Consider the following 20342-nt stretch of genomic DNA (forward strand, 5'->3'; position numbering starts at 1 on the left):
TAGAAATGCAATCAAATTAAAACGAACAAATGAATAAATAAAATTGCTAAATGCATACTGCATAGGCAAAAAAAAAAAAAGAAAAGAAATATCAACATTTTTACAGAAACTGTTTATCTTATACAGCTGGTTATGTGTAATAGTGATTTTTAGACACTGAAACTGATGGTTTTAAAATCCTTCCCGGTTCACCTTGTTAGAAATATGACATGTTGCTACGTAAAATCTTGTTTAATATGAAGATGTGCAAATATAAGTGTGCAAATATCATTCATTCCCATAGATGCCAGATCTTTGGGGTTGTAGAACCCTCCCATTGAGGGAGGCAGAGCGCTGGGAGGGATGGATGACAGGATGACAGCAGTGCGCGCGGAATAAATGCTCGCGTACCGGAGCGGCAGGAGAGCAGAGCTTCTCACGCGCTGCGTGTTTATACAGCGGCTCGCTCAGACATGCCACGCGTCTTCTGAGTGGGACATCAAGAGGAAAGTCTGAACCGTCCATCGGAATACTGACAAGGGGTTAACCGCACTGTTTAAGGCAATATTTATAGCCTTTCATAGTGGAGAGGTAAGTTGCATTGTTTTTTGTTTTTTACTGTCGAAAGTATATTTTATTATCAACTCCAAATGCTTTGTTGAAAGCATACTGTATACGACGAGGCTTTCTGAAATGGTTATGTGGATTTGAATAGCAGTCTCACGCTCAGCAGCAACTGGTGTGTCCTGTTGAACGTGCATGCATCTGATAACTCCTGCATACAGTAGTTAATGCACAGGTGTTGTTTTGTTTGTTTTATAAAAAAGTTGTGTATGTGACGTTTTTGCCTAATTCATAAAATTGTGCACTATGTTTTATATTTATCCACTCTTTTATTTTAATATTTCTAATTGAGATTTATCTAATAATTTTATTCTAGTATGCAACCTATTTCATAATACATTAATTTATCATTATTAAATACAAAATGACCACACACAATATGTGTGCGAAACATTGGTTTCTGATAAAGTGTGGGGGGGGGGGATCCATCATATGTCTTTGTAAAGGATTCTATTGTTAGAATAATATCAAAATTTGATGGATGCATGTCACAGATAAATTGCTTTACTGGTGAATCCCAATGATTTCAGATTGATTCAGTCATATGAAATAATATTTTACATTTATAACCACTGAAGCGCATTTCTACAGTGTAGCTTACCAGCAAAATATTAATATGTCTTTATAGAATTAGCAATGTGTACCTTAAAGAGCTTGGGCATGCATTGTGCATAATTTTCTCAATGTGTTTTCAGTGTAATCTATAAAAAAATGCAGTTTAATTTCATCATTCACCTGTAGTTACTCAGCTACTGAATGCAAGTGTATTGTAAACAAGAAGTTAATAGATGATGCTGTGAAATTGAAAGTTATTAGTTGCGCCGTTGCTTATTCTTCATTACAAAACAGTCCCTGCAGTTGTAATGATTCTCTCCATGATTCTAAATCCAAATTAGTAATGTTGTATTTTAACAGAATTGGACAATAGTTGTTCACACGAGGCCATATGCGTTTCACGCTGCCAAGAAAGGCGAGATGCAGGAGGACTGTAGATTATAAGTGTTTCTTACATGAACGTTCAGTTGAGACTGAACATGATGCACATGGAGGAAATGCTACTTGCTTGTCAACAGAAAGGAAAGAGTGAATTGAAGTCTACGTTCACAGCTTGTACACTGTGATATGAGTCACCCCTCAATCACTAAAATAATAAAAAAAATATCGTGAAGATTTGAACTGAATGATTTTCTTACATATAATGACTTGGATTCAAAGTCAAGCAATAATTCATACAAAACAGAAAATTTTGTAATTATTTACTCACCTTCATGCTGTTATTATATTTCTGTGGAACACAACAACATAATTGGGAAGAATCTTCACAACTTACAGTATGTTCTGTATTTTGAGTTTTCTGAAGCTGTATGAGAGCTTTGTATGAGACATGAAAAATAATGAAGTTTTTCAGATAATCTTCGCCTCCAGTGAGCTTATAACTCGAGAATCTGAACACTAAGTCAGTGATTTAAACCAGATCAGTTTGATTTGTGAATGAATCATTCTGTTTGAATTTTGATCAACAGTTCATTGAGAGAAAAAAAAAAAAAAGATTCATTGCAATTCAGACTTTAAAGCATTGAATATAAAGCATGAGATGTATGGATAACTGACTTACAGTACGCTGTTTTTTTTTTTTTTTTCATGGAAAAATAACAGCATACTGTCATTTGTAGTGTGTTTCAGTTCATGTTTTGCCTTATTTGGTCTGTTTCCTGTCCTTGTTTGGTTTGATTATTGTTGATTCCCCACACCTGTCTGTCCCTCGTTATCCTGTCTTTATAAGCCCCAGTTTGACCAGGTTGTGTTTGTTTGTGTCTACCAGTGAGGTATGTGTGTGTCAACCTCTTGTCCTCTGTGTTGGAAACCATTAAAGTCTCTTTTGATAAACCATGGTGCTGTGTTCCTTCTGGCAGCGTAATGTGACACATACAACTTTAGAGTGAATTATTTTTGGTCAAACTGTTCCCTTAAACCAATTTTTATTACTGACGTAGTAAGACTTAATTAACGGTCTGAATGCCACGGGGTTCCATTAGTAGAATTAAAGCGTGAATGTTGCTGGCCTGTATTGTCTTGCATTTTTTCATGTCTTCGCCTGCCATGCCTGACACATTTGACATGACGCTCTCCTTTGTCACATTTAACTCCATCACAGATCTGACGCACAGAAAGGCACAATGGAGGAATCTGAGCCCAGTGTGTGTCAGCTGCAGCCCAACATCATCTCAGTGCGTCTCTTTAAAAGAAAGATCGGTGGGCTCGGCTTTCTGGTCAAACAACGTGTGTGCAAGCCACCCGTCATTGTCTCTGACCTCATCCGGGGTGGGGCAGCAGAGGAATGTGGGCTGGTCCAAGTCGGCGACATTGTTCTGGCCGTGAACAACAAGCCTTTGGTGGACCTGAGCTACGAATGTGCACTCGAGACCCTAAAGAACGTGTCGCCTGAGAGCCATGCCGTCCTCATCCTCCGCGGACCCGAGGGCTTTACCACTTACCTGGAGACCACGCTGAGCAGTGATGGGAAACCCAAAACAGTTCGCATCACCAGGCCTGTTAACCCCGCACAGAGCAGGCCATGCGATCGATGTTCGCCTCTCAGCCCCAACATGACCAAAGAGCTCCGGGCCATAGAGAACCTGTCCTCTTCCTCTACTCCCAGGAAAGAATCACGGGAGACCAAACCCCTGATTCCCCTGCTCACACAGGACTCTCTGCTCAGAGAAGGAGGACATTCAGCCCTCCTCCTTAATGGGGTGGAGGAGAACAACGACCTGCTGAAGGAGATTGAGCCAGTGCTGAAGCTCATCAAGAATGGAAAAAAAGAGATCAACGGAGAAGGTCAGAGAGTCATAGAGAGGAAGGATGTTGAAGTGCAGGTAGAGAGGTGAGTGATCTCTTACTGGAATTTTTTTCTTTTTCTTTGCAGATTCCAAAAACATACCAATACATACAACTCTCTGTAGTTTCCAACTGCGCAACAACAGTGTTTATTCGTTTCACACAAATTATCAGTAAAAGACTTATTTTTGCACAATTCCTTCAACAGCACTGTTATGAACTCAGAAGGCTTTTACCATAATGCATGATTCGTAAACTAATATTTTTGACATGTGCATCACATGAACAGCTCCATTCGTATGACTTTTCTAATATGGTAAACTTGCTCGATAGCTCACCTAGTACAGAATAATACTTGCAATGTGGAATGTTCTGGTATGGGTCCCGTGAAACACAAGTCACCTTAAATAGCTAAAGTGGCATGGTTGCTTCAGCAAATACGTTTTTATCACACATTTGGTCTATTTAAAACTAGTGGTTAGGGTAGGGTAGGGTTTCAGTGTGGGTTGTATGTTAATTTCAAATGCAACATACCTTTTAGCTCCATTTTATAAGTTCATTTAGTTTCCAAACTCAACTTACAAACTTAATGTTGTGAACAACAGAAAATCAAGAAGGCTTCCACTTCTTAGAATCAGTATACCTTTTAATATAAAACCCCTGTGTATTTGCTCCAAGTGCAAATAAGTTGTTGATGATCAAAAGTACAATGCAGTCTAATTTATAGTCTCATAGAATAGTATACTCAACATATACTCAACTCATCAAGTCTTTACTACTAACAAATCTGTTAAACATTGCCGCTATTATTGTGGATTAATTATCTAAAGTTTGTGAGTCTACTAGCCCCAGTCTGTCTCCCCTATTCATTTATTTGGGAATATGATTTACGAATCACTCGGCAGAGAATATAGGCATATTCACTCAATATGCTAAAAAAATATTTTCTGAGGAAGGTCAGTTTACTAAATGCATTTTCCTTTTCATGAGTAAATTGTTTATTTGGTAAGTTGTCAGCGAGAGAATCTGTGAGTATTTATTCAATTCAGTCTTTGAGATTACTCTTGCGTTGAATGTTCATTGTACGCTTTAGTGATCCGGAAATACTGACAGGCAGTGTGAGAAATTACCAGCAACATTAATAATAGAATGGATCAATACAGACATGAATATTATTGTCATTTTGTGATCATACTCCAGTTTTCACAGTAATCCATTTGATCTATGGTAATTAATTCTATTTGTTATAGTCTAACCACTGTAGTGTTGTCATATAAACTAGTATTGTCATATGTGACCCTAAATCACAAAACCAGTCTCAAGTTGCTGGGGTATATTTGTAGCAATAGCCAAAAATACACTGTATAGATTAAAATCATTAAGTGACGTGACATACAGCCACGTATGGTGTAGTCCTTTAATTCATGAACCGCAGCAGTCGACATTTTAATGTGGTTAAAGGTGAAGTGTATAAAAATACTGACTGTTTCCAAACAGGTTTCCAGAACACTCCCCTCCTTTTTGCCATTGGTCAGTTAAACAAATAGTCCTGCCCCAAACTCACACCATTGGTTGACTTATTGCTGTTGTCGGGCAAGGATGTTAAAACAAACCAAGCAATCTGTTTTTTTCATGTGAAAAAGTGCGCACCTCACCAGATTTCTTTTCTAATTTGAAAAACTAACATTAGGCTTGGAATATTATTCTGACTTGTGAGCAGAGATGGCAATGTTTCATCCAAAACAAATCGTGCTTCTCTCGCTCTTCTCAGATTTGTAATGAATGTGTTACTATAAGTCCCATCAACACAGCTAGAGAAAAAGTTAAGTGCTTGTTTACACTGTAATTACACCTTATACTTTAAATAGCATGGTTTATTGCTTTAATATCTGGGCACTAGCTAAATCTGATTATGGAATAACAGAGTATGAGTGGATTTGAGGCAATTTACCGTTTGATTTTAAAGATGAAATACACACTGGTAGCCTTGAGACATAAATGTTTAAAAGAAATTCAAGTTAAGCTCTGTGGATGGCACATATCTGAGACTTTGACATAATAAGTGTTAAAAAAAAAACACCTAATTCCATTGGTTTATTAATATAAATGTAAAAAGTGTGGAAAGTCATAGACTCACAGTAGACAACAAATAAACATAATTGAATGTGTTTTAGTCATTATACATACTTCTAAACCTGTTTTCTTCTGGCTGATGTTTGAGCTTTGAGCTGAACTGTTTGTGACTTTCAGAGACCTTGGTGTGGGAAATGGACAGAACGCCCAGCTGGCGTCGGATAACGACAGAGTGTTTGATGACCTCTGGAGAAAGGACAACATGCCTACAGTGCTTAACAACCCTTACTCAGAGAGTGACAAGGTAAAATACAGTCTAAATAGCTTTACATGTGGCTTTGAAGGACTGTGAGTGAGTCAGTAATCTAGAATTTCTTTTTTAAAGCTGCTAGTATAGAAGCTGTACTTGCTGTTAATATGGCCTGATCTGCTTGACAGTTGGCAGATACTCGATGTCCTAGTCTTAAAAGAATTATAGGACCTTGTTCTGCAAACTACTTTTTATTCTCTATGTCATTAGAAGAACTGTACCGATTCGGGATTTAAAGCAGTGGTTTTCATGGATTAGGAAAAGCAGGGTAAAACTATGCTAACTACTACTAATAAAATGCAACTAAATGTATTGGTGTTTATATATGAAAATCAAAATGGAAAACCAAAATAGAAACCAAAAACTGTCTTCAGTATTGATAATGGTACATGAGATGCAAGAAAAAAATTAATTGTGAGCACAATTTATTAATTAGTTCCCTTGATGTAGTAAAACGTGCACACGATTAATATTTCATTCCCTCGATTTGTTAAATTGTGTGCACAATTTACTAATTTGTTCTCGACTTATAAATCATGTGCACAATTTAGCAAATATAGGAAATGAATTAGTAATTTATAAATCGAGGGAACGGAATAGTAAATGGCATGCATACCATGTTGAACAAAGCAAAACAAACTTCAAATGTTCAAACTTCAAATGTAGCTTTTAGCATGTTTCCCAAATAACCATGGAGAAAACATGATAAATGAACCATATAATTCAGTAAAGAAGCTTTGATTGGTTTTTAAACTTTAACATTATATTTAAAAAAATGTATAAATATAAAAAGCGCACTAATTAAATGATCAACAAAATAAGATTTAAGTGGAGTCTCCATGTCAAGTAGTTCAGGCTGAATTAATTCCAAGTCTAGTATTTCAAATGGGGATACATGCAAGAACTATTTGAAAGCCTCTCTGTAGTGCCCGTCACTTGGTCTTCTCTGTACCTGCCAGCTCAGTGCTGGTGTAGCATGTGTTTCTAATGTGTTAAAGTCCTAGTTGTGGGGGGTAGCAGTGCTTACATTTCACATCAGCACATGACTCTCATCTGGCCTCTTGTGACGCATTATCCCTCTGAAAGAAACCGGATGGATGGAGGCGATCCAAGAAAGCAGAGGAATGAATGGATGCAGCTGTGTGGTCCAAGACGGAGTTGTTCTCTTCTTCTCTTTCTATGCTTAATGTAATACAGTGTCTGCTGGATGATTAATCATCAGTGAATAAGATGAGGAGGGGGGAGAGTGAGAGAGTACAAGAGAAACAGAAAGACAAGAACATGGGAGCAAGGCAGCATGTGATTGTTGTGCACAATTTATGACACTATTAGTGACAGAAAAATGCAATGATTGTTGAGATATATTTGCATTATACATATTTTTAATATAAAGATTTTGGAGTGGAGTTGTATGTGCACCAGCTAATTTCATCCAAGTGTGCTTGCAAAAGGTAGATTGGGATGTTGTTAGCAGTTTTTATGATTTATTGAAAACCGTTTTTAGTTTTTAGAATAATGTCGCATATAAACTTGAAATTCTGAGAAGAAAAGTCAGAATGGTGAGCAATAAAACTTGAGAATTGCAAGATTTAAACTCGAAAAAAGGCGTGAGATGTAAACAATTATAAGTAATAATTCTGATTTTACTTCTGACAGTTTTGTGTTTTTCACAATTCTGAGAAAAAGTCAGAACTGTTACCTTTTTTTTATTCCGTGGTGGAAATGGGCTCGGTCTTAAACGGTCAAATTAATTTTCAGTCATCAACCTTCAGCAAGTATGAAAACAGTAGAAAAACACGAGCCAAAACCCAGTCATATTAGGCAATTCAGAAATCCTGGGAAAAACTGTATGTGTGGTCACCCTAGATTCACCTCTTAGTTGATTGGCTTGGTTCATGGCTTTTAACACTTTAAAATAAGACTTAAAAAAAATCCCTATATGCTGCAAAGTGGGTGAGCACTAATGCAATATATTAAAAAAAGAAACCTGCACGGATACACACTACCAAAAATCCTACTAATTGGACACTTTCAGCATGCTTTTTTAAACATACTATGGTGCCCTAAATCTTATCTTTCATATCATTGAGGACAGATGAATAGCGATGATGTAAACAATAAAAAATATGTAAGTGTTATTTCAGTCACATTGACCTTAAATGGCCAGCCAGATATGACATTATCTGCAAAGGCTAAAGGGAAAGAACACATTCCCTTGCACTTTCAAATCTCCACTCCGGTCTGACAGTTTGAGACCTTGGCTGCTCCTGTTATAACAGAAGTATATGTTGACATTTCAGCACTTTTAGCATATTCTCACTGACACACATTGGTGGTAAAAATCTTGCTGGAGCATGCCCAGTATGCTTTAATATACACACAAAATTCCTGCTGAGATGATAATAAGTGAACGTTCAATAGCTTGCTTTAGACAATGTTAAACTTGTTTTATATTTCTGTCGAACTATAAATGGAAAAGCTTGTTTCTTAAAAGAAGTGTCTACTTTGGAAAGTTAACCTTACTGACACGAGAGAGATTGCATGTTTCATTGCTTCAGTGATTGCAAACCCAGTAAAACAACACCGGTATGATGATCTGAAGTCTTTGAGATGATAATAACCTATCAGTCTGCCTGATGGGGTTAAGGTTTTTTAGAAATGTGCTGAGTTTTCCAAAGCTAACCGCAGTGCCCTGCATAATTGAAGCTTTAATGAGTCTCGCTCACCCAGTGAAAGTGGTGCGAAACAGTCGGACAAGTGAGCTGCTAACATCATTAAACAAAGCAATACTATTTTTCCATCTTCATGCTAATGTCAATACAGCATTCCAGTAGTTCAAAAATATGTGATTTAATAGTTATGATTCTAAATGCATATTCCCCATTAGCTATTGTGTATTTCACTGCACAACACCCTTTAAATAACATTGTAATTATTTACCATAACACGTGATCATCTAAAAATTCACTTTAAGCATCATTTGACAGATGCTTTCATAAATTTTTTTTTTAATTACATTTGACAATTTAAGTGTATTAGTAATGGTATTATTATTATTATTATTATGCTTTTTATAAAAATTATATGTATTTATTATTTAAATTAAATTAAATGTATGCATTTAGCAGACACTTTTATCCAAAGCGACTTGCAGTGCATTCAGGCTGTTAATTTTTACATGTCATGTGTTCCCCGGGGAATCGAACCTCCAACATTGCGCTTGATAACGCAGTGCTCTACCAATTGAGCTACAGTAACACTGTTTAGAAATGATATATTGTGATCACAATTCACGCTTGCACTGTAAATCTATAGATAGATAGATAGATAGATAGATAGATAGATAGATAGATTCATTGGATTGTACTAACAACATATTGATATTTATGACAAAACATAAATGTAAGTTTGTTAAAAAACATTTTTGAAAGTTGTGGGTTATGACGACAAGATCTATGATCTTTATACAGTCTGTTCCAGTGTAAAGACCAAGTTTGTCCCTCACAGCCTCATTTTCTTTTGTGTAAAATTCAATTTGGCGTCTAATCGTATTAAGATCTATGGATTTAGCAACCATTTAGTAATTCCACTCCGACAATGAAGGAACTCCCTGGCAACTGTAAAAACAAAACGAGCAAAAAAACTATGAAATCATAGCAATGTTCTAGCAGTCATCTAGCAATATTAAATAAAGCCAAAATTAGGTATTTATGCAGACAATTTGCATGCCATCCAAAGAAACACAATCATTTCCGCTTATTAGTCATTACGGAATGTTTTATTTATTAGCAGCTTGTGAAAACGAGTCAAATCAGCTCGTGTTACTCTATTACATAATAAAGCTTGTGTTAATACAGCTGTGGTGAGAAGGATGAGACATAGACAAAGCAGTTTCCCCCGCAGCACTAAACGGAATAAAGAGGTGCAGCAGTGAAGGTGGGCTCTGGTGGGCTGTGAATGCTGCGTGAGTGTATCGAGTGCTTGTTTCTGAAGCGCTTCGGTGTGGGTAAGTGGTCTTCAAGTGTCGATGATGTTGCCGATTATTCCACCCCGTTTATACACGTGGTTGTGTGTGTCAGTTGTTGCCTGGGGTGAAGCTGTCACGTACACAGAATCCTTACAAAACTCTTTCAGTTGGAGTTTGCTTTTTTAGTTTTACACCTTTTCTTTCACACAGCCTTCCTGTCAGAGTACCCTTGTATACATAAGGGTGTATTGCATCTGCTTTTTGCCCTCACATTTCACTTGAGACAAGATGGTTCTTCTCATCCCTTTTGCCTCAGATCTCTCACATACGCAAACATGAGAGCGACATTCCTTGCCAGCCGAGTACAGCATGGCAGCTTTGAGATAATAATCGTGTACATTGCGTGTGTTGTGTAGCCAGAGACAGAGAAGGACTGATCTGTCTTTTGAGTTGAATCGAATCGATTGAGGAAAAGGACGCCCACTATTCTTGTAGGGGACAGCGAACATAATGGGCCAAGGCTGATATTGAAGTTTGCATTCATACCATCATAAATCACTACAATTATGCAAGTGATGTGGTGCTGAAACCGTCGGCCTGTGAACTGGGTCTTCATAAGGGATCTAACGACTGCTAGATTGATTTCCATTGGATTAAGGATGTCGTCATCTGATACATTTGTACATGTAGCAAATTACAGTCATCTTTTGAATGGCAAGGCAATGGGAGTATTCTACTCTCTCTGAAAATCAAAGCTCAATCAGAATTTTGCTTAATAGCGCTGATTATTCCATTGATGCCTTTTAAGTAAGTCATTTCATTCCTTTACCTGCTGGTTGTTAAAATAGCTACATAAGAATAAAGAACTTTGCAAAGAAAGTTCATTGCTGTCAAACATCATTTATCTTCACACAGATTCCTGGAGATTCTTAGAAACTAGAAAAGGTTCTTTGGGGAACCAATAATGGTTCTTATGTAATTACTGCAAAAACACCATTTGGAGGTTAATTGCCTGTGTTGAATACCAAAATGTTCTCTTAAATTGTTCTTGGAGTTTGTTATGAGTATTATTCTTGTTCGGCAGTGGCTCAGTGGTTCATGTAGGTTGTCTACAAACCGGAAGGTTGGGGGTTCAATCCCCGGCTCCACCTGTCCAAGTGTCGAGGTGTTCTTGAGCAAGACACCTAACCCCAGCTCCTCCCGACGAGCCTTGAATGGCTGACACCGCAGTCGGTGTATGAATGGGTGAATGTGAGGCAACTTGTAAAGCGCTTTGGATGACCATGGGGTCTGTTGAAAGCTCTATATAAATGCAGTCTATTTACCATAGATACCATAGTTAGTGTCCAGGGAGTCGTTTTGGCTAAAAGTGTTTCCTAACAGACAAATTAGAGGCAAGTTGCTAATAATAAGGTGTTTGTTCCTTCACAGCCGCAGTCCTATGGGAGAGTTTCCCCCACTAAGACTGTGCAGAATGGAAGTCCCACCAAATGTCCCAGATTCATGAAAGTGAAGAACTGGGAAACGGGAGCTTTATACAATGATACTCTACATCTCAGCTCCAGCAAGGTATGTTTGATTCACTTGTATGTATGAACTACTCTTAGTTAAGCATATAAGGAAATATCATCTTTGTTACTACTGACACAGCAAAGCCCTTACAAAAAAGTACTGTAATGATATCATGGTAAAATACCGTTTTGTTCGTGCACCATTTCAATTGAAAATGCTTTTAAAAATTTGTGGTAATACTTTACATTAAGTTTTCCTTTCATATGCTCTAAAAAAGATTTTAAATACTGTATCAGCTTTTGATGCTTCAAAAATTCTTAATTCTTATGTTATTTGCCATTTCTTTGCAATTATGTATGAAATTTACAAGCAATTTTCATGCAAATAATTTCAGTTCTATAACATTTAACATTACAATGAAAAAAAAGGTAATGTTTTTTTTCAGTAAACATGAACTAACAGTAACTAAGACTCCAACATAATTTATAAATTTTGTTTTATCTGTTTACATTTGTTGATGCACCATTACTATGAACCAAAAATTAGCAACTGTGTTTTTATTTACTGACATTAAAAGAGATTAGTAAATGCTTTATATTATATATTGGCTTTGCAAGTTCATGTTAGATTATGGATTTACCAATTCTAACAAATTAAACATTATAGTAAAGTGTTTTTCCTGAATTTGAATGGCATTGAGGTAGCAGTTTGATTTGAATGCAGTTTGAGTGCAAGAAAGTAGAATTTTAGATTCAATACAAAACTTTACAATACCAAAAAAGAAAAGAGAAGAATCAATATAAACTTTGAATGATTGCTCAATTTCATGTATGTTTTAAAGTACCCTAAACACTACTATATTTTCATGTATAATAAAAAAAAACCACCATGGTTCTAGCTCTTTGTTTTTCAAAATTCCATTCAGTCTCTGTAACCAAAAAAAGCAACTTAATACATTTTTCTGTCATTGAAATTATCATTTCACTGCTTATTCAGGTGTTACAAAAATAATATGATAACAAGAAAGAAAAAAAAAAATCAGGAATGGCTCCGTGTCAAAGGTTCATGCTGCGTTCATGTTGTGTTGAAATTACCGTAATTACAAAATAACAACTCTGAGATTCCAGTCCTGTTCACAAACACAAAAATGAGTTGTTTCTATAGCAACACTTGTAATGCCAAAATGAATCCAAGTGCAGCTTTGATGGTAATGACCGAAAAATACTACCTTAATTCACTTCTTGCAAATAGCCAGGCCATAAAATGAGGTCGCCTACAAAGTAGCTTTAGTTGTTGCCATCTTGGTGGTTTTTACATTTTCGCAACAGTTTAATGGCAGAAATATGAGCCATTTTACATGCCAAAAGCTCAAAATTATGGCCATTTTGACATGATGCAGAACTTGAGCTGACTTTTGCTTGAAGTATTTACTTAAAATGTAGCTGCTTGTATAAATCCATATGTCATAAATGAGCTGAGGTTTAAAAGTAGCCTTCATATCTCGCTGTAGACACAAGTCTGTATGACAACATATTTGCCAAACTCTCAACATCTCTCTAAATCTGAATCATCCTTCCAAGAGGGGGTAATGAACTTCAGTGCACTTTCATGAGAGGCTGGCTTTGCATGCTAATTGATGCTAATTACAGATGGTATTATTTATAATATATCACAATCTGAAGGATTTTTGGGTTGCATCTCCAACTCTACAGAATGTGACAGCTGCAAGTCTGCATTCACAGTCCCTAATGGTGGGTGAATGTGAAGAATCTAATGAACGTCTTCATTTTATTTTTAACATGATTCTTGTGCTGAGCACCATTAGTATAAATGCTCGTTTGGGTGGTTAAAGTCACACAGGTGTCTCTGTACATGCTACAGATGGGATACATGGGTAAGTTATACTGCGCTGCAGCAAGTAATGATGTGGAAACAGAAGGTTTGAAGATGATGTCCAATCTATTCATAATAGAAGATTCAGAAATATCAATAGCAATTAACAATAGAAAAGAAAGTGTTATTTTTTATTTTGGTTCTGTATTTCAGTAATATTAAGAATAGATCTTATAGTATATAAATGTAAATCTAAACTGTAAAAAAATTTGGAGTATGCAGTATTTTACAAGAACAAACTATTTCATAAACTATTTTAGTTTTTTATCTACTTTAAAAAGGATAAAAAAAAATAAAGGAAATTGTGATGTTTTGTTTCACAGTTTAGATTTTTTCCAATTAGATAAATCATATACATATACGTATATATATGTATATGTATGTCAGTGGCCCTTGGCTTGGTATTATTGGCGGGATTCGGCCCATGGCGATAACTAATTGAGGAACCCTGCTTTATGCTATGCAATTTTTTGTTAGATACTATACCATGTATTTTGATGCATGTTTTGATTTAACTGCTACTTTATTTTGTGTATGACATGAACTCATAAGTACAAGTATGCGGTTGTAACGAAGATGGCCAATTAATGAACTCTTTCCTTCAAGGGACTTGTTATTTTTGGCTAGGCTACTCTGAAACGGTTGAAGGTTATGGGTCAGTCATGGTTTAAATGCTTCACCAGACTGAAAGGGCATTTTGGGATACTAAAACGAGTCAGTCCTTAATTAAACAGCAGTGTTGTTTTTTTTAGCTCTGTCTTTGCCATTCCACCCCTAATCCAGAGAACATATTAGCAGCTACAGAAAGTGACAGTGCACTTCAAATCTAATTTTATAGTGACCATACGAGTAATTTCCTCAAGGCGATGAGCGACTTCCGTTTGTCTCTTTGCTGCTTCTTATGAGGCTCTGATGAAGCCTGCCATATACCCAGCCATTGGATGTTTTCAACACCATTAGTTTTCAAGGAATATGATCATGAAATGCACACAAAAAAATTCTGAGGCTCTGCATCAATGCACATTTACCAAAGTGGATCTTTTCCGGTCATCTTTTTCCCAAGCAGGGTTTTTTTATTTTTTATTTTTAGGGGACATAATACACAAAAAGTCTCTATTTGAATGGGGTACAATAAACATCTCCAGATGAAATAAATTTCCTAAATATTGCATAACTCTTTGCTTAAATCTCACTAAAATGAATGAATTTCTGTGTCTGGATGAACTTTTTTTCTTTTACTTTTGAATGTAGGCTTTTATACAAGCAAGCTAAAATAGTTAGAAAAAAGCACTAAAGTCTGTTTAGATGTAAATTTGCTGCCCCTGAAATTTCATGACATTTTATAATTATGGTGGTGATTAAAGGAAGTACTCTGTGTGCTCACCCAGACCTCACTTTATTTTCTGTATAGACCTCCAGTTCTGTTACACAGAAGAAATGCTGTCTCAACTTGTGCCTGCTGATGCAGTTACACTCCCAGAGACACAATATGTGTGAGACTGGCACAATGCTATCTGTAGCACATTTCCCTGAGTGATGTAGCATGTTTGGATTTGCACACTCAGTCTTCTTATTGTGCTAGTTGCTTTTCGTTTGCAGGTGCCGATCTGCACTGAGAGTGTTTGTATAGGCTCTGTTATGGTGCCAAACCAGCAGAGTCGCAAACCAGATGAAGTCCGAAGAAAAGAGGAACTGCTTCCGCTTGCAACAGATTTCATTGACCAGTACTACACATCAATCAAAAGGCAGGACAACAACTTAAATCTAATGCACACTGCACCATAAAAAAATTGTCATCACTGCAAATTTATGTTTTAATAATAAAATATAACATTATATATATATATATATATATAGGACAATATATTTTAAGTTTATTGCTCTTCTTACACCATTGCCATTTTTTCTTAAACCTAGATTTTTGCTTTAAAACTACCTATTCGAGTAAGGGAAGTAAACATAATTTAATATGCAATATATTCCCCCCCCCCCCCCCCAAAAAAAAAAAAAAACTCAAATTAATTTATGCATTTATTTTTTCCAAGACACACACACACACACACACAAAAAAAAAATATATATATGTGTATATATGTATATATGTATATGTATATATGCATGTATGTTGCAGTACATAACTTCCCCTTGTAATTGTAATCATTTTTTCTCTAAATGTGCCTTTTATATATTTGGCTTCTGTCTGAACAGATGCGGCTCAAAGACCCATGTTGACCGGCTAGAAGAGGTTAAAAAAGAAATAGAAACTTCTGGAACATATCAACTGAAGGACACAGAGCTGATCTACGGGGCTAAACATGCATGGAGAAATGCAGCTCGCTGTGTGGGACGGATTCAGTGGTCCAAGCTACAGGTATTGTTTGTTTTCTCTCTCTTCCAAAAAGCATTCCTTCATCGAACCATTCCCTTAATCTTTTCAAGAGGTACAACAATGTGGTGCCTATTGAAATGCATTGATAAAGAAAAAAAGAGAATGTTTCTTAAAAAGTGCATTTCTCTCCTTTTGAGGTGTTCGATGCTCGAGACTGCACAACCGCTCATGGAATGTTTAATTACATCTGTAACCACATCAAATATGCCACCAACAAAGGAAACCTCAGGTTAGTGAGGCCTAACTCCTCTCTCTTCCTGTCTTTCTCTGCGTCTCCTTTTCCCTGTGACTTACCTTCTTCCCTGTCAAAATGAGTGTTCCCATTCTCTCTTTGTCACCTTGTTCCACAGCCCTCAGTACAGCACCTGCCAAAGCATTGCTGAGCGCTGGCACCGCTGCCATGTCACAAAGCTAATCATACACGACACTTACTGTCTGTTCTGTTTAATTAGCGTCAGTCTAACAAAATGATTAGAGCCCGAGAGAGTGAGAGGGGGTGAGGAAAGGGAAAATTACGCTTTAATACACCCAAAAGCCCCAGCGCTAGCCGCTTACATCATCAGGAGCTGCCAGAATAAACGTCAGAGGTCTCCTACACTCCTTTTCTGCACATAAACAAATCAAGGCAATCAGAAAAGCTCCTCAGCGCTTTTTCAAACAGGCTGGTGACCCAAATTTCATCCAGAGTTGTATTTCGAGAGTGACAGGACTTGTTATTTAGATTAGTCGGACTGACATTTTGCGCTCTTAGCTGTTGAACGTCAATGTGATGTATTTCAGCAATGAAGCATGATTGTTTGCTTATGGAGCAGACGGGGAAGTTTTATTTCAAAAGTGCAATAAATGACAAAAACTGTACTTTGAAATTACCAATATTAGGATTAATGCTGAATAATAAACATTACTCTGCTTTAAAGAAAAAATAAGTTCTTTCATATCTCTATTGCACTATTTATTAGCATAACGTGTTATATATCAATGGCCGCATTTTACTGAACAAACAATTCTGACCAACCATGCAAAAAAAAACTTAATTATATATATATTTTCCAGAAGTGAATTACTGTACATTCCATCTAATTGCACGTCTCTTTAAGTTAAATATATAAGTTAATACAACTTTCTCATCAAAACTGTACATGCACATACAGTAAATACAATATATATTATATAGCAAATCTTGGCTGTGGGATTAAGTCACACAATCTTGATTTCATTGAGTCTGTAACACTGCCTGTATTGGAGGATTTGAAGTATAAATCCACCAGAGGGATCTCAGCATTGCCCCTTGTCTCTGATGTCCAGATCGGCTATTACCATCTTCCCCCAGAGGACAGACGGGAAGCATGACTTCCGGGTGTGGAACAGCCAGTTGATCCGGTACGCAGGCTACAAGCAGCCTGATGGATCAATCCTCGGAGATCCAGCTTCAGTGGAGCTTACAGAGGTCAGATTGCAAAAGCTTCAGGGTCACAGGCATGAAAAAAACCTCCTACTGACATATTGTTACCAGTACACACAAGAATAAAGAGTCAAACTGATTGATTAAAGACATCTTTTGTGACATCATGGACATTTCTTGTTATCGTTGATGTTTAATTTAACATTGTTAATTGTGTTTGAGTTGTTTTAGGGCAATGCAAAAGTTTAACCTGGTGTCTGTGTTTTGTAACATGGTAGCTGGTTTCTAGCTGAGCAAAAGAAGTTATCAGCATGTCCATGATGGTCATTAGCCTTGTGACAAACCAACATATCCCCCAAAAAAACATCTGTTATGTTTGTTTTTGACTTGTAGATCTGTATTCAGCAAGGATGGAAAGCACCAAAAAGCCGTTTTGACGTTTTGCCCCTTCTTCTTCAAGCCAATGGGAACGATCCAGAGCTTTTTGAGATCCCTGGTGATCTTGTACTTGAGGTTCCCATCATACATCCAAAGTAAGAAGAACCAAACATATTGTAGAGTTTTATTGGGGTTCAGACTATTTGATGCTCGTCAAACTTGTGTAGAAACGCTGCAGAATCACATCAGTGCTTAAAACATTTTGCACCTCAAATGTTCATCCACCCAGATTCTGATAATAGTCTGCGTCATACAGTACACACCAGAGGGAAATCTCATATCAGAGGCTGAAATGTGCAGAGCTTCAGGATGCATAGCAACAGAGAACTCAAGCTGAGAGCTTGCCTCTTATGCACGTACATTCAGGAACGTGGGCTAATTTGGCTTAAATCTTGCCCTTTTTCCAGATCCTGCCTCAGTTTGCTTGTTTAATGCTGTCTGTTTGACACTGATGTGTCTCAGTTGATCAGATATTTGTGTCCTGAGATTCTCTGTGACAGGTCTTGATAAGACTGAAGTGGCCTCCCCAATTATGCATCTATGTCTTTTAAGTGTTGAAAAAAATAATTTAGTCTAAGTTACCATTAAATGAAGCATTGATGTCTACTGACTTCCTGTTTCAGAAGTCAAAGGTTTTACAGATAAAGTTAAACTTCTAATCAAAGGGTAAAAGTGGACAAATGCGATCAAATTAAATGAAATTAGTAAATGACATCAACAAAATAATTTTCAGCTCTGTTCTTGCATCTGGGTAAAGTAAAACAGAACACTTTGTTCAAACACCGCCCATGTGCAAAAAATTAAAAAAATTAAGCATGGTGATCCAATCCGTTTACCTTTCTGGACTTAGACAGTATACCGTACACACAGTTTCAATGGAAGGGACTGAGAGCTAAATCTAAAATATCTTAAACTGTGTTCCAAAGATGAACGGAGGTATCACGGGTTTGGAACGACATGAGGGTGAGTTATTAATGACATAATATAGATTTTTGGGTGAACTAACCCGTTAACCATTCTGAGGAAATGGCATCTCATTGCAATTCATAACTATAATACATGTAACTTTTGCCTGAATTGACATAATGCCCATTATTGAAAGTTTGCCTCAAATTGCTAAAAGAAATGACTAGCCAAATAAACATATGCAAATAGAGGAGATGCATTTAAATATTTTTTGGGGGGAAAATGCTGGTATTATGTTGCGACAATAATGGGCTCCACATTTAGTGCAATAATTGTGTGAAAACTTCTGCATGGTTCAGCCATTCCACCAGAGTACTTGTGTTTACAGTAATAACAGAGACCGGCGGATCTGGTCTCTTAGCGCAACACCTGAGAAACCTGCAGGTGCTGGTTTAGAGATAATGACAGTTTTGGCGATGCTCACTATGAGCACATTTACTTACAGAGAAATTATGATGGAAACTGTAAACGGAATACTCTAAAAGCTTAATGGTGTACATCTGCATATGCCAAGATATTCTACGGACTACATTATGTTATGCAAATAAACTTCAAGAACCTTACACTGAAAAACATCTGTGCATGCAACTTTTCTCCATGCGCTGGGTTCAGTATTGACCGTCCTGCTGTCTGTGTCTGTCAAGGTTCGGATGGTTTAAGGAGCTGAATCTAAAGTGGTACGGCCTTCCTGCGGTGTCTAGCATGCTGTTAGAGATCGGAGGACTGGAGTTCACCGCCTGCCCTTTCAGCGGCTGGTACATGGGCACCGAGATCGGTGTCAGAGACTTCTGCGACAGCTCTCGATACAACATACTTGAGGTACCATACCAGAAAGTCATAAATCATCCCCGTGCCATTGAGAATATCTCATGTTACTTTTTACACTGCATTACACAGTTTGAAACCAGACTGTATTACATTTGATCATTATAAATGTCATGCATATGCATTAGACACTGTACCCCAACAGGAAATTAGGAAAGACACGTTTGTTTAATGAGCCATTGCAATGGATTAAGTTGATTTTACGGTATATTATGCATTGTTTATCCTGTTTTGAATTGCTCTCTTTAATTTATGCAGATTTTAATTCATAAACATGCTGCTTTTAATCATCATTATGGTTTTTATGCTCATTCAGTATTACAATCTCTCCTCCACATTTCCTTTGTACTCTGAAATAAATTAACTTACAGTTTTACCTTCTAAAAGACATTGAGCCACTAACAGCCCAGTTGGCCTATATGTACTCAGCGCTTTTTTTACCACATATAAAACATATACTGAAATTTATCCTAATCTTCTATAAAATACAGAAAATCATCTATAAAGTGAAGTCATTCACCCACATCCAAGTTATTCTAAACCCTGATTTTCTATCTGCAAAACTAATTTAAAAAACATTTAAGAATCAGCCGTCAGGTCAAAAGGTTTTTTAGATGGTGACAAACACATTCATGTCAGGTGTCCACTCCAAACTTTGACTAGAAGTGTATTTTTAGATAGTCTTGTCGGTCGTTCCACATCTCTACAGAGGCAGATCACAAGTGGCAGTTCTATTAACCTTGGTGCAGATCTAGAGAGAATACAGTATGAATAGTCTCTCTGTACAGTATGATTAATTCCCTTCATTTCAGGAAGTAGCTACAATGATGGGGCTGGACACGAGGAAGACTTCATCCCTGTGGAAGGACCAGGCACTGGTGGAGATAAACATCGCAGTCCTGTATAGTTTCCAGGTAGGGGGAGCACACAAAGTCAGAATCATATTCCAAATCATAAAATACAGCCCATTTTACTACCATTTAGCATTTTAAACAATGAGGCTTTATATTAATGCAAATTAAGTCTGAAACTTGAACTGTTAAAATTGTGTGGAGGTAGTAACACAAAATAAACAATTAAATAATTAATTGAATATAAATGATCAAATAAACACACACATACATAA

At 36.8% G+C, this 20342-nt stretch overlaps 1 protein-coding gene across 1 annotated transcript in view; it reads left to right on the plus strand.

Moving 5' to 3' along the window:
• The first annotated feature begins 366 nt into the window (after positions 1–366).
• The window catches only part of nos1 (nitric oxide synthase 1 (neuronal)), a 41734-nt gene continuing 21758 nt past the window's right edge, over positions 367–20342 (plus strand). The window contains exons 1-11 of the mRNA XM_026245311.1: positions 367–570; positions 2759–3487; positions 5692–5818; positions 11223–11360; positions 14796–14941; positions 15405–15567; positions 15723–15814; positions 16891–17032; positions 17381–17520; positions 19036–19210; positions 20029–20130. Coding sequence (XP_026101096.1) covers positions 2781–3487; positions 5692–5818; positions 11223–11360; positions 14796–14941; positions 15405–15567; positions 15723–15814; positions 16891–17032; positions 17381–17520; positions 19036–19210; positions 20029–20130 — 1932 coding nt within the window. The 5' untranslated portion in view covers positions 367–570; positions 2759–2780. The remainder of the gene's footprint in view (positions 571–2758; positions 3488–5691; positions 5819–11222; positions 11361–14795; positions 14942–15404; positions 15568–15722; positions 15815–16890; positions 17033–17380; positions 17521–19035; positions 19211–20028; positions 20131–20342) is intronic.

Source organism: Carassius auratus, chromosome 5 (assembly GCF_003368295.1).
Source record: "Carassius auratus strain Wakin chromosome 5, ASM336829v1, whole genome shotgun sequence".
Taxonomy (NCBI): Eukaryota; Metazoa; Chordata; class Actinopteri; order Cypriniformes; family Cyprinidae; genus Carassius; species Carassius auratus.